This window comes from Polistes canadensis, unplaced genomic scaffold (assembly GCF_001313835.1).
Source record: "Polistes canadensis isolate GaletaPanama2010 unplaced genomic scaffold, ASM131383v1 scaffold_343, whole genome shotgun sequence".
NCBI lineage: Eukaryota > Metazoa > Arthropoda > Insecta > Hymenoptera > Vespidae > Polistes > Polistes canadensis.
This window is the reverse complement of record NW_014569890.1, coordinates 1-14,919: the sequence shown is the minus strand read 5'-3', so window position 1 is coordinate 14,919 and position 14,919 is coordinate 1. Positions and strand designations below refer to the sequence as shown.

General features: G+C 30.3%; 3 protein-coding genes across 6 annotated transcripts; 2 read left to right on the top strand and 1 right to left on the bottom strand.

Annotated features, from left to right (window-relative positions):
* The first annotated feature begins 732 nt into the window (after window positions 1-732).
* On the top strand, window positions 733-2,686 carry LOC106791798 (zinc finger protein 260-like). Its single transcript, XM_014757730.1, has 6 exons — window positions 733-891; window positions 1,324-1,516; window positions 1,631-1,770; window positions 1,848-2,010; window positions 2,076-2,330; window positions 2,444-2,686. The coding sequence occupies exons 1-6, from the start codon at window positions 812-814 to the stop codon at window positions 2,573-2,575; spliced, it is 963 nt and encodes a 320-aa protein (XP_014613216.1). The 5' UTR covers window positions 733-811; the 3' UTR covers window positions 2,576-2,686.
* An 895-nt stretch (window positions 2,687-3,581) lies between these two features.
* LOC106791797 (BUB3-interacting and GLEBS motif-containing protein ZNF207-like) lies at window positions 3,582-7,652 on the top strand. 4 transcript variants are annotated; one of them, XR_001382236.1, is made up of 7 exons: window positions 3,584-3,769; window positions 4,363-4,489; window positions 4,616-4,980; window positions 5,231-5,567; window positions 5,654-6,092; window positions 7,099-7,177; window positions 7,435-7,652. XR_001382236.1 is itself a non-coding variant. In XM_014757728.1 (6 exons), the coding sequence occupies exons 1-6, from the start codon at window positions 3,729-3,731 to the stop codon at window positions 7,497-7,499; spliced, it is 1,374 nt and encodes a 457-aa protein (XP_014613214.1). In that variant the 5' UTR covers window positions 3,583-3,728; the 3' UTR covers window positions 7,500-7,651. The 4 variants fall into 4 exon arrangements, 3 of the variants coding, with proteins under 3 accessions (XP_014613213.1, XP_014613214.1, XP_014613215.1); XM_014757728.1 differs by lacking the exon at window positions 7,099-7,177 and having other exon boundaries at window positions 3,583-3,769; window positions 7,435-7,651; XM_014757729.1 differs by lacking the exon at window positions 7,435-7,652 and having other exon boundaries at window positions 7,099-7,235.
* A 3,550-nt stretch (window positions 7,653-11,202) lies between these two features.
* On the bottom strand, window positions 11,203-14,488 carry LOC106791786 (BUB3-interacting and GLEBS motif-containing protein ZNF207-like; the record flags this gene model as incomplete). Its single annotated transcript, XM_014757711.1, has 5 exons — window positions 11,203-11,416; window positions 12,759-13,197; window positions 13,284-13,620; window positions 13,871-14,235; window positions 14,362-14,488. Coding segments are annotated over 5 exons (1,333 nt in total), but the record flags the coding sequence as incomplete, so codon positions are not given.
* Window positions 14,489-14,919: the final 431 nt, after the last annotated feature.

The window sequence follows — 14,919 nt, the reverse complement described above, 5'->3', positions numbered from 1 at the left end:
TGTTTCACGTTTGCGCCATTTTTTTATAACAAATAAAACGTCATTGTAGCGGCATCTGTTATATTTTTCGTGAACTCATAGAACATGCATCGTGCAATCCTATAGGAGCAGATATCGGCGCAAAAAATATTCAAATTTAAAATCAATACGTATGATAATTATTATTAAATACAAAATTTATTAATTACATGATTTAATTATTAAATTAATTTGTTTAAATATCGAAAACTGTGTCAATTTGTTTAGTTATTAATACATATAATAACAAAACGATTTTTAAAAAAGAACATATCTCTCGTAATCTCTTTTTACGTCCCTAATTTTTTAACAAACTTATTTATTATATTTATATTAAATACTGTAAGTTTAATAATTAATCCTTCAATTTTTATAAATATAAATATATTGCAAGAGTCATAGTAAAATTGCACATATTGTGTAGAGAAATTTTTGAATTTCCCTTATATAGATGGCGTAACTTTCAAGATAATTAAAATAGCTGAAAATTGATTTTTCTCAACTACGTGAATACTTCGATTAATATTTTTATTTATCGAACAATAAAATAAGTCAACTAAGATTTTAAAATAACGAAGAAAAGAAGGTAATAAATTTTATTTTTAAACATTATTTTAAGTGATATACAATTTTTATAATTTCATGTCCATACGTTAAAATGCAAAACGTCCATATATATATGCATTATATACTTACGTATATATATAACGTATATATACATACAGATGTCGTTTTGCATCGTTATTATTGAAGTTATTCCGATGTTCTTTTTAGAACAAAAATTCGCGCCCAAATGAGTGATAAAGAGCAGCATAAGTGTGTTTTGTGTGACTCAAAATTAGATTCTAAAGAGGAATTACAGGAACATTTTAGGTATTCATATTCAACATTTTAATCTTACAAAGTTCTATAAACAAAACCAATCAACGATCCAGACTATTCTATGGTATTATTAAACGAATTTATTTTCATATGATAATTGAAGAAATAAATAAAAAATAACATTATTAATATGTAATATTTATTCTTAATATTTTTTGTATCACTATAAAAAAAACTATGTTACCGATTGAGCATTATTATCATTGTATCATTCGATCATTGTTTTGATTTGAGGTTATTAAATATTTATTGATACATTTGTACATCACTAATTAGAAATTTTTTTTATAATTAGGTAAGAACTTTGAATAAAAAAAAAGAAATATAATGTGAGAACTTAGATTATTTCAAATTAAAATGATATATGTATGATATATGTATGATACTGATGATATATATTAATATGTAATTTTATTTTTTTAGAAAACATGCAAATAAAAAAATAGATGCTCGTGGACGTCCTGTTAAAGATAGCAAAAATGCAGACACCAAGTGCGATGAGTGTGGTCAATCATTTGACAGTATAACTGCAACAATAAGACATAAATTTAAAGTCCATTCTAATTCCCAGACTAAATTCTATTGTCCCTATTGTGGGATGCAATTTCCACTAAAAGTAAACAAGCTTCAGTTTTTTACTTTTTCCATTTTATTTGACTTTATAATAATAATAATTAATTGTAAAACTTCTAATCGAATGTAATACAAATATAATTTTATATATGTTAAGACACATAGAGATAATCATCAAACATCGCATGACCAAAAAGAAAGTAAAAATAAAGATGACCATGCTAAGTGCGAGGATTGCAATGTAATATTTTATAATAAAAAAGCATTTGATTATCATCATCGTTCGATACATAAAAGGTACTTATAGCTATTATTTTCCTACACGTTCGTACTGTTACAAGAAATTTATTAGCATTCATTTTTGTGTTATACAGAATGGTGCATATATTTCAACCAATTGTTACTCCACCCCCAAGCAACAAAATTAAACTCAATTCCATGAATGATGCTTTAAGTGTTTACTATTGTCATTTGTGCGGTGCAGAGTACATTATCAAATTTAATTTACAGCAACATTTGGAACGTGCTCATTCCAAGGTATAAATGACATGATGACATGATTTAAATAGTGATCTAAATGTATCATTTCTGTTTTATAACAGGAAGAAAGAGACACCATACCAGGAGATCTAATTAAATGTACCATTTGTGCTGCATTATTTAGTAGTAAAAAAGCATATGATGTTCACAATAGTTATCATCGACCTGATGATTTATATGTAACATCGGAAGAACAGAGATTGCAGACTGTTACAAAAATAGATCAAGACTTTGATATTAGAAGAGTCGAAGCGGTAGCTAATAAATACGTTACTAAAACTAATATATCCAAGAGGCCAGCTAAACATTGGTCTAAGGTATTTGCTAATGAATCTATTTTATTGGTGTTTCATTTAATAAATGCTATTAAGTTTGTATATATACATATATGCTAAAAAAATTACATAAACATATATAATTAATATTCTAGCAAGAAAAAATGCAAACATTAAACAAACCTATAAAAGAAGAATACTCTTCATCTGACAATGACCTTGCTTGTGCTAAAGATTCCAGCGATTCTGAAAGTGATCTTCCTTTAAAACAAAGATTCTCTAGCTAGCAAAGGTCCACATCTAACTTTAAAGTAATTGTATTGACTTTAAATATTGAATTTTTTATTAACCCTTTGACTACAGTAGACTTTGAAATACATTAACATATTTCTACCATACGATAGAAATTCAGTTACAATATATGTCGTGAAATTTTGGTGAAATTTTGGGTAGGGATGCATTTTTGTGAAAAAATATTTCAATAATCAAAAATCTAAATTTCACTACATTAAAACAATATGATTTTATTTCTTTGTGTTCTGAATAGAATTGCTACTATAAATATTACAAATTTAATTGGATAAGCACCAATAGGCGCTCACAGTAGCCTAGGGGTTAAAAATCATTGCAATCATTTCTGCTAGATATAATTCTTTATTCACTTTTATGATAGACTATAAACCATTTGCATCGTTGGATATTTTTTTTCAACAATTTTTCTGAAAATTATTACCAGTGCGTGTATTTACAGTAAAAGTAGATAGAAGTTCAATCACTTTTTGAAATACTATTATATTTATATTAAATGTCAAAACAAAGAAAAAAAATTTAAAAGTATGAGTACATTTTGTATTTTTTCCTTTGATGCAAGTGGGTCTATAAAATAAAAATTTTATGTATATATGATAGCATATTGTAAATATTGAATATATATCTACGTGTTAAATCTGTATATCGGTATTTCAATGATTTTTTTTTCTTGTTTCAAATATGCATAAACAAAATAATGCATTTATATCTTTATAAATCGTTGTACATATAGATATTATTAAATTATAAGAATCTATGAAATAAAATAAAACCTAATCGAGGATTAGCATTTTGTGGTTATAGGCGGACATTAATAAAAATCAAGAAAGGAAAGAGAAAAAAAAATTGTTAATTATTCGTTGATTCGATTATTGGATAAATAAATAAATCGTTTTAGAATAAAAGAAATCTGGAAATATAAAATAATAAATCAAAGAGAAATGATTTTATTTTCATTGATTAATTAAACTGACTTACGTCGTATACGGAAAAGATGCGGGCGCCATTTTCTGTTATCGGTTTTTACGCGTGTGTATTACTAGTGTGAGGATCGAGTTCTTATCACGTAGTTGCATAGCGTATTTAACATATTTGTGATTCTTTTAAGTTTTCGATTAGAAGAAATATAATATGGGACGTAAAAAGAAGAAGCAATCTAGACCATGGTGTTGGTATCCTTTGAGAAATAAATGTTCATCTAGAAGCATTTTACGTAATTATATTTTTGGATTGCATTCGTGTATGTGATTCTATTGCACACAGAAAAATCTTTTATTAGTAATTTTGATTTGTATATTTTATTTTATTTTCTATTATTATTATTATTATCATCATTATTATTATTATTATCATCATCATCATCATCATCATCATCATCATTATTATTATAATTATTATTATTATTATTATTATTATTATTATTATTGTTTAATAACGTTCATAATATTATTGTTGTAATTATACAAATCAAATATTAAATACCTTCGAGTAACGTAAAGACGATATCCACGTAATACAGTCTTTGTAGAAATCAATATATGTATATTAAATAACGTGTACGTCACATAAAGGTAACAATTGTTATAATTATTTTAAATGGCTTCGTAAGCTACCATTTTGTCGTTAATACATTTTTTATCTTTTTATTATTAGATCTATAAAAAATATATTGTTCTCAACTCTCTCATTTCAAATAAGTTGATATTGCATTAATATAACTTCTATTGAATTATATTTTCCTTAACATTCGTTTCTATTTATCAAGGTATTGTAATAGGGAATTTGAAGATGAGAAAATTCTTATTCAGCATCAAAAGGCAAAACACTTTAAGTGCCACATTTGTCATAAGAAATTATATACGGGACCAGGACTTAGTATACATTGTATGCAGGTAATTTTAACATTTAATATAATCTTTCTTCTATTTTTATTATTTATCTATATTATATTATTATTATTATTATTATTATTATTATTATTATTATTATTATTATTGTTATTATTATTATTATTATAGGTACACAAAGAAGCAATAGATAAAGTACCTAATTCATTGCCAAATCGTAGTAACATTGAAATAGAAATATATGGAATGGAAGGTATCCCACCGAACGATGCTAAGGAGCATGAAAGACAACGTAACGGTGGAAGACCTGGATCACCTAGTTCTGGAGAAGATGAACCTGTACAAAAAAAGGCTAAACCTGAAGGTTTATTAGGTTCAGCACCTGGAGCTATGCCTACGAGTTCTAGTATAATGTCTGGGGTTATGCAAGGAATGACGACGCATCCTGGTATGCCGCCGATGGGTCAGTTCCCACCACCTATGCATCATATGATGGGACCTATGGGCCCAGTAGGTCCACCGTTCATGGGACCTGGGTATAATTATTTCTTCAATTATATTTAAGATTGTGATTATATATTTAACCCCTTGCATTATATCATTTGACGCACTGATAGATCGATGATTTATTTTGTAAGATTCACTACGAGTAGGATTCGTGTTTCTGATGTTTGAGTTGTAAAGTGCATACGAATTTTACATGATATTGTAGGTCAAGGGGTTAAAATTACGATTACAATATTTTTCAGACAATCATGTTAATTATTATTCATTGTTTTTGTGTAGTATGATGCCTGGAATGCCAGGTATGCCACCAGGTATGCAACCACCGGTGTCTGGTACATCTATGCCGCCAACGAGGCCATTATTCCCAAGTGCTGCAGCTGTGTCAACGGCTGCATCTACAGCTGTGACATCAACCCCGTTGGGTACTGATTTTAAACCAATTACATCAGTGGCTGGTGGGTCTATAGGACCAGTCAAGCCAACATTCCCTGCTTATAGTGGTACTGATAGTAGTACCACGACTAATAGTAACCTTGGTAGTGAACAAAAAGTTAATCTTATTGCGACAACAGGGGCTGCTAGTAAAATTATTCATCCCCCTGAAGATCTCAGTTTAGTAAGTAATTTAAGTACGTCTTCTAATAATAATAATAATTATAATAAACTATAGTTTCTAACATTTGGAATGTGTGCATACATTAGGAAGAAATTAGAGCAAGATTACCAAAATATCAACGCCGACAAACAGAGGAGTCTCGATCAGCACAAGCTGACGCTAATCAGCAGGCTGTAGCGTTGCAACAACAACAACAACAACAGCAGCAGCAGCAGCAGCAGCAGCAACAACAACAACAGCAACAACAGCAGCAGCAGCAACAACAACAAGCAGCTGCTAATGTAGCTGCTGCATTTCAAGATCAACAACAAAGACAGCAAGCAGCATTAAATGCGCTCCAACAGCAACAACAACAAAGGTTTCAAAGGCCTCCGCAAGCAGTAATGGTACCAGCATCGGCAGCAATGCCTGTGAGCTCAGTTGCTCTTATGGCACCATTAATGCGACCCACAATGACATTAGCTGCACCTGCTCTTATTCATGGAGGTAACATGATGCGACCGCCCCCCATGGGCCTACCACCAGGTAAGTTAACTATTTCTAAATTAAATCTCTGCCCTCATAAAAAGGGACACCTCCTTTTTACCCCAATAAATTTCTCTGCAAATATTCTCAATTACTTATGTACCCTCATTTTATCGATTTAGAACCCATCAAAGAACATCTCTTAAATGCATGAAAATGAAAGGAACATACATATTTTAGATATCTCAAATTAGATTATATTGATCCAAAAAGAAAGAAAAGAATTTTTTAAGACAACGTTTCCTATTCTTATTGTTAATATTATTTTTTGGTTTTTACTATGGTAGATCGTCAATGTGTTGAGAACAGAAATGTCATTTTTCTTTGGTGGGTCTATCTGATTCACTGCTTTACAAATGAACGGCCTATCCATACAGATATCCCTTTTTCGCTTGAATTTTGTAAATCCATTTAATAACATTAAGATGAATCATGCTATTTGTAATATATTTATGACAATATATATATACTTTTTATTACAAAAATTACTTCAATGATATTGAAGGCTATTAAAAATATAAAATAGTAAGGGGGAGAGAGTTCTTTTCATCTGAGATATTATACGAGGTAATACACTTCTGCACTTTTTCATTCACCATTAACGTATATAGCCTTTGGCCCGAACCCAACCAACCCTTTCTCCGTTACTCCAATTTTACTTATTCAAGATAGGAAAGCATGTTATCTATATAAGGAAGAGATGAAAGAAATTAGAGGGAAGGGAAGGAGAGAAATGATAAAGAAACGATGGGAAGGTATTAGACAATGGAAAAAACAAGGGTTTTTATTTTTTTATTTTTAATGAGGGTACACTAGAATTGTAGTTTCTATCAAAAAAAAAAAAAAAAAAAAAAAAAAAAAATGGGAGAGGGAGAAAAAGAGAGAGAGCGAGAGACAGAAAGAAGTACGACAGTATAAAAAATATTAACGCGCTCAGGATTCATCCGTATGCCAGAATTGATGTCAGCGTGTCTTGTACGTTTACGTTTTAACGGTGCGTTTGCAGGGTGCCCAGTCACTCCTTGGTGAGTGTTGAACGAACCCAGTCTGGTTACTAAAACCGTGTTTTATACAAGTACAACAAGGTTGGTCCTTAGCAAATAGCATGCGGTGACATGACCTATATATCATTATATTTATTATTATTTTTTATTTATTAATTATTATTATTATTAATATTATATTTATTATTATGATTATTATTATTATTACTATTATTATTATTATTATTATTATAATTATTATTAGTTTTATTTATTATTGTCTCACATCATCTTTATATTAATATATATTTATACATATTTCAATATTTCTGTATATTTACATTATTGTCAATGGGCAGGTGGGTCGAGCGGCCAACGAAATAACATCTGTTCCAATTCCTTCCACGTCGGGCAGCCACTTTGATTTTGGGACACATCATGAGTCTTTGGATGTGATATACCTCCTCTCGAAACAATAATAGAGTCATTGGTATCAGGAGCACGATTACATTTCAATTATTCAGTCATATTATTACTAATTTATATTCCACGATTATTATTATATTACGTGCGTTTTCTATTCGATAAAAAAACAACAACCAAGCTTTTTTTTATCAATTAATAGTTCGCTCTATATATTCGGCCGCTCGGCCGGTTTAAAAATCGTATATATATATATATATAATATAAATATTATTATTATATATATATATATATTTCTTCTTCTTCTTGTTTTTTCATTTTTTATTTTTCTACTTAATTTTCTGGATTTTGTTTTTAAGTTTCATTAGCTTCTTCTTTATTCACTATTTCGACTTAACCATATTCTTCTTATTCTTCTTCTTCTTCTTCTTCTTCTTCTTCTTCTTCTTCTTCTTATGACTCACTTGCCATTACCTTGCCAACCGTGTTACCATCATCCTCTCTTCAGTACTACTTAATAGCTTGAAATCCTGGTGTTGTGATATAGTAGTAAAAAAACTGCTTTTTTGGGCACGGTACTGTTGTTCGAAGCTGTCATTGAAACTAAAACAAAATTGTCAAATTCATGGTTCTCTTTACGCTTTACGACTGTCCCTTCCTTCTTCGTCTCTACGTCTCTCCATGGTTTTTATGTTCATGCTGACTAATTTTCTCTTGTAATCGTTTCCTACCTACTGTTATTTTTCTTTCCTTTTCTTTTTGTACATTTTATATAGCATAGAGAGAATGTCAGGATTATCTAATAACATTAAAAATACGTGTTATCTTTAGAAACATTTCTTCTTTTTTTTTTAATTCCAATAGATAATATTTATATTATTTGTGTAAAAGAAAGAATATTATGAGAGAGAGAGAGAGAGAGAGAGAGAGAGAGAGAGAGAAAGAGAGAGAGAAAAAGGGAGAAGGGACTTTAAATACCCATCACATTTAATTACAATGTGGTGCGGTTGTTATGGAGAAGATAAATTAATCAAAAGAAATAATAATAAAAAAAGAAACACGAAAGAACGAATCTTATGTATTTTCCTCACACCATAGCTTAGCTTTTGTGTCACACGAACACAACTTTGCGTAAGTTAGAACGTCTGACAGTAAGTAAATTATTTTACAATACCCAATATACTTCTTATATCGATGCGTCTGCTAAGAAGAAATTGTATAATTAATTAAGGGGATTTTACATTATTTTCGTTTTCTTTTATTTTATGTATATATCGACTATATATATATGTTGCTAGTATGATATATATATTATATGTGAATCACACAATCAAAATAACTCATTTTTAAAATACATATAATCTGCATTGAAATATGGCAATATCAATTATATCGATGCTTTACAGTCAGCCGATAAATAATTGCAGGAGATAGCACGACTCTTATTAAAATTCTTACGCCTGTAAAAACATTATAGGAGAATATTGTGTAGGAATATCAGCTGGCAGCCGAACGGTAAAAAATAATTAACGGATGACAAACCAATCGTAATAATAATGATATTATCATTTTTATTATTATTATTATTATTATTATTATTATTATTGTTATTATTATTCAGTGTATGGTGTGAGGTTTTGTGTGGTACCACCTTTGTCAGTTTGTTGTGATTTGTATTGTGTATGCAGCACATTGCATGCTAAGTTGAGTTCCTCTTATAGTTTGGCAATTCGCATTCATTGAAAGTTGCTAGATAGACGTAGGTGGTCTGCCAACCACAAACCTATATTGGGTGTATATTGTAGTTATAGACAAATCTACTTTTAATCGTTTTGACTTTATGGTTGAGAAATATACATACATATATATATACATATATATGGTTCAAATTGAAATATAAGCTGTAAAAAATATACATATATATATATATATATATATGTATATTTTTTACAGCTTATATTTCAATTTGAACCATATATATGTATATATATATGTATGTATATTTCTCAACCATAAAGTCAAAACGATTAAAAGTAGATTTGTCTATAACTACAATATACACCCAATATAGGTTTGTGGTTGGCAGACCACCTACGTCTATCTAGCAACTTTCAATGAATGCGAATTGCCAAACTATAAGAGGAACTCAACTTAGCATGCAATGTGCTGCATACACAATACAAATCACAACAAACTGACAAAGGTGGTACCACACAAAACCTCACACCATACACTGAATAATAATAACAATAATAATAATAATAATAATAATAATAATAATAAAAATGATAATATCATTATTATTACGATTGGTTTGTCATCCGTTAATTATTTTTTACCGTTCGGCTGCCAGCTGATATTCCTACACAATATTCTCCTATAATGTTTTTACAGGCGTAAGAATTTTAATAAGAGTCGTGCTATCTCCTGCAATTATTTATCGGCTGACTGTAAAGCATCGATATAATTGATATTGCCATATTTCAATGCAGATTATATGTATTTTAAAAATGAGTTATTTTGATTGTGTGATTCACATATAATATATATATCATACTAGCAACATATATATATAGTCGATATATACATAAAATAAAAGAAAACGAAAATAATGTAAAATCCCCTTAATTAATTATACAATTTCTTCTTAGCAGACGCATCGATATAAGAAGTATATTGGGTATTGTAAAATAATTTACTTACTGTCAGACGTTCTAACTTACGCAAAGTTGTGTTCGTGTGACACAAAAGCTAAGCTATGGTGTGAGGAAAATACATAAGATTCGTTCTTTCGTGTTTCTTTTTTTATTATTATTTCTTTTGATTAATTTATCTTCTCCATAACAACCGCACCACATTGTAATTAAATGTGATGGGTATTTAAAGTCCCTTCTCCCTTTTTCTCTCTCTCTTTCTCTCTCTCTCTCTCTCTCTCTCTCTCTCTCTCTCTCATAATATTCTTTCTTTTACACAAATAATATAAATATTATCTATTGGAATTAAAAAAAAAAGAAGAAATGTTTCTAAAGATAACACGTATTTTTAATGTTATTAGATAATCCTGACATTCTCTCTATGCTATATAAAATGTACAAAAAGAAAAGGAAAGAAAAATAACAGTAGGTAGGAAACGATTACAAGAGAAAATTAGTCAGCATGAACATAAAAACCATGGAGAGACGTAGAGACGAAGAAGGAAGGGACAGTCGTAAAGCGTAAAGAGAACCATGAATTTGACAATTTTGTTTTAGTTTCAATGACAGCTTCGAACAACAGTACCGTGCCCAAAAAAGCAGTTTTTTTACTACTATATCACAACACCAGGATTTCAAGCTATTAAGTAGTACTGAAGAGAGGATGATGGTAACACGGTTGGCAAGGTAATGGCAAGTGAGTCATAAGAAGAAGAAGAAGAAGAAGAAGAAGAAGAAGAAGAAGAAGAATAAGAAGAATATGGTTAAGTCGAAATAGTGAATAAAGAAGAAGCTAATGAAACTTAAAAACAAAATCCAGAAAATTAAGTAGAAAAATAAAAAATGAAAAAACAAGAAGAAGAAGAAATATATATATATATATAATAATAATATTTATATTATATATATATATATATACGATTTTTAAACCGGCCGAGCGGCCGAATATATAGAGCGAACTATTAATTGATAAAAAAAAGCTTGGTTGTTGTTTTTTTATCGAATAGAAAACGCACGTAATATAATAATAATCGTGGAATATAAATTAGTAATAATATGACTGAATAATTGAAATGTAATCGTGCTCCTGATACCAATGACTCTATTATTGTTTCGAGAGGAGGTATATCACATCCAAAGACTCATGATGTGTCCCAAAATCAAAGTGGCTGCCCGACGTGGAAGGAATTGGAACAGATGTTATTTCGTTGGCCGCTCGACCCACCTGCCCATTGACAATAATGTAAATATACAGAAATATTGAAATATGTATAAATATATATTAATATAAAGATGATGTGAGACAATAATAAATAAAACTAATAATAATTATAATAATAATAATAATAATAATAGTAATAATAATAATAATCATAATAATAAATATAATATTAATAATAATAATAATTAATAAATAAAAAATAATAATAAATATAATGATATATAGGTCATGTCACCGCATGCTATTTGCTAAGGACCAACCTTGTTGTACTTGTATAAAACACGGTTTTAGTAACCAGACTGGGTTCGTTCAACACTCACCAAGGAGTGACTGGGCACCCTGCAAACGCACCGTTAAAACGTAAACGTACAAGACACGCTGACATCAATTCTGGCATACGGATGAATCCTGAGCGCGTTAATATTTTTTATACTGTCGTACTTCTTTCTGTCTCTCGCTCTCTCTCTTTTTCTCCCTCTCCCATTTTTTTTTTTTTTTTTTTTTTTTTTTTTTGATAGAAACTACAATTCTAGTGTACCCTCATTAAAAATAAAAAAATAAAAACCCTTGTTTTTTCCATTGTCTAATACCTTCCCATCGTTTCTTTATCATTTCTCTCCTTCCCTTCCCTCTAATTTCTTTCATCTCTTCCTTATATAGATAACATGCTTTCCTATCTTGAATAAGTAAAATTGGAGTAACGGAGAAAGGGTTGGTTGGGTTCGGGCCAAAGGCTATATACGTTAATGGTGAATGAAAAAGTGCAGAAGTGTATTACCTCGTATAATATCTCAGATGAAAAGAACTCTCTCCCCCTTACTATTTTATATTTTTAATAGCCTTCAATATCATTGAAGTAATTTTTGTAATAAAAAGTATATATATATTGTCATAAATATATTACAAATAGCATGATTCATCTTAATGTTATTAAATGGATTTACAAAATTCAAGCGAAAAAGGGATATCTGTATGGATAGGCCGTTCATTTGTAAAGCAGTGAATCAGATAGACCCACCAAAGAAAAATGACATTTCTGTTCTCAACACATTGACGATCTACCATAGTAAAAACCAAAAAATAATATTAACAATAAGAATAGGAAACGTTGTCTTAAAAAATTCTTTTCTTTCTTTTTGGATCAATATAATCTAATTTGAGATATCTAAAATATGTATGTTCCTTTCATTTTCATGCATTTAAGAGATGTTCTTTGATGGGTTCTAAATCGATAAAATGAGGGTACATAAGTAATTGAGAATATTTGCAGAGAAATTTATTGGGGTAAAAAGGAGGTGTCCCTTTTTATGAGGGCAGAGATTTAATTTAGAAATAGTTAACTTACCTGGTGGTAGGCCCATGGGGGGCGGTCGCATCATGTTACCTCCATGAATAAGAGCAGGTGCAGCTAATGTCATTGTGGGTCGCATTAATGGTGCCATAAGAGCAACTGAGCTCACAGGCATTGCTGCCGATGCTGGTACCATTACTGCTTGCGGAGGCCTTTGAAACCTTTGTTGTTGTTGCTGTTGGAGCGCATTTAATGCTGCTTGCTGTCTTTGTTGTTGATCTTGAAATGCAGCAGCTACATTAGCAGCTGCTTGTTGTTGTTGCTGCTGCTGCTGTTGTTGCTGTTGTTGTTGTTGCTGCTGCTGCTGCTGCTGCTGCTGTTGTTGTTGTTGTTGTTGCAACGCTACAGCCTGCTGATTAGCGTCAGCTTGTGCTGATCGAGACTCCTCTGTTTGTCGGCGTTGATATTTTGGTAATCTTGCTCTAATTTCTTCCTAATGTATGCACACATTCCAAATGTTAGAAACTATAGTTTATTATAATTATTATTATTATTAGAAGACGTACTTAAATTACTTACTAAACTGAGATCTTCAGGGGGATGAATAATTTTACTAGCAGCCCCTGTTGTCGCAATAAGATTAACTTTTTGTTCACTACCAAGGTTACTATTAGTCGTGGTACTACTATCAGTACCACTATAAGCAGGGAATGTTGGCTTGACTGGTCCTATAGACCCACCAGCCACTGATGTAATTGGTTTAAAATCAGTACCCAACGGGGTTGATGTCACAGCTGTAGATGCAGCCGTTGACACAGCTGCAGCACTTGGGAATAATGGCCTCGTTGGCGGCATAGATGTACCAGACACCGGTGGTTGCATACCTGGTGGCATACCTGGCATTCCAGGCATCATACTACACAAAAACAATGAATAATAATTAACATGATTGTCTGAAAAATATTGTAATCGTAATTTTAACCCCTTGACCTACAATATCATGTAAAATTCGTATGCACTTTACAACTCAAACATCAGAAACACGAATCCTACTCGTAGTGAATCTTACAAAATAAATCATCGATCTATCAGTGCGTCAAATGATATAATGCAAGGGGTTAAATATATAATCACAATCTTAAATATAATTGAAGAAATAATTATACCCAGGTCCCATGAACGGTGGACCTACTGGGCCCATAGGTCCCATCATATGATGCATAGGTGGTGGGAACTGACCCATCGGCGGCATACCAGGATGCGTCGTCATTCCTTGCATAACCCCAGACATTATACTAGAACTCGTAGGCATAGCTCCAGGTGCTGAACCTAATAAACCTTCAGGTTTAGCCTTTTTTTGTACAGGTTCATCTTCTCCAGAACTAGGTGATCCAGGTCTTCCACCGTTACGTTGTCTTTCATGCTCCTTAGCATCGTTCGGTGGGATACCTTCCATTCCATATATTTCTATTTCAATGTTACTACGATTTGGCAATGAATTAGGTACTTTATCTATTGCTTCTTTGTGTACCTATAATAATAATAATAATAACAATAATAATAATAATAATAATAATAATAATAATAATAATAATAATAATATAATATAGATAAATAATAAAAATAGAAGAAAGATTATATTAAATGTTAAAATTACCTGCATACAATGTATACTAAGTCCTGGTCCCGTATATAATTTCTTATGACAAATGTGGCACTTAAAGTGTTTTGCCTTTTGATGCTGAATAAGAATTTTCTCATCTTCAAATTCCCTATTACAATACCTTGATAAATAGAAACGAATGTTAAGGAAAATATAATTCAATAGAAGTTATATTAATGCAATATCAACTTATTTGAAATGAGAGAGTTGAGAACAATATATTTTTTATAGATCTAATAATAAAAAGATAAAAAATGTATTAACGACAAAATGGTAGCTTACGAAGCCATTTAAAATAATTATAACAATTGTTACCTTTATGTGACGTACACGTTATTTAATATACATATATTGATTTCTACAAAGACTGTATTACGTGGATATCGTCTTTACGTTACTCGAAGGTATTTAATATTTGATTTGTATAATTACAACAATAATATTATGAACGTTATTAAACAATAATAATAATAATAATAATAATAATAATAATAATTATAATAATAATGATGATGATGATGATGATGATGATGATGATAATAATAATAATAA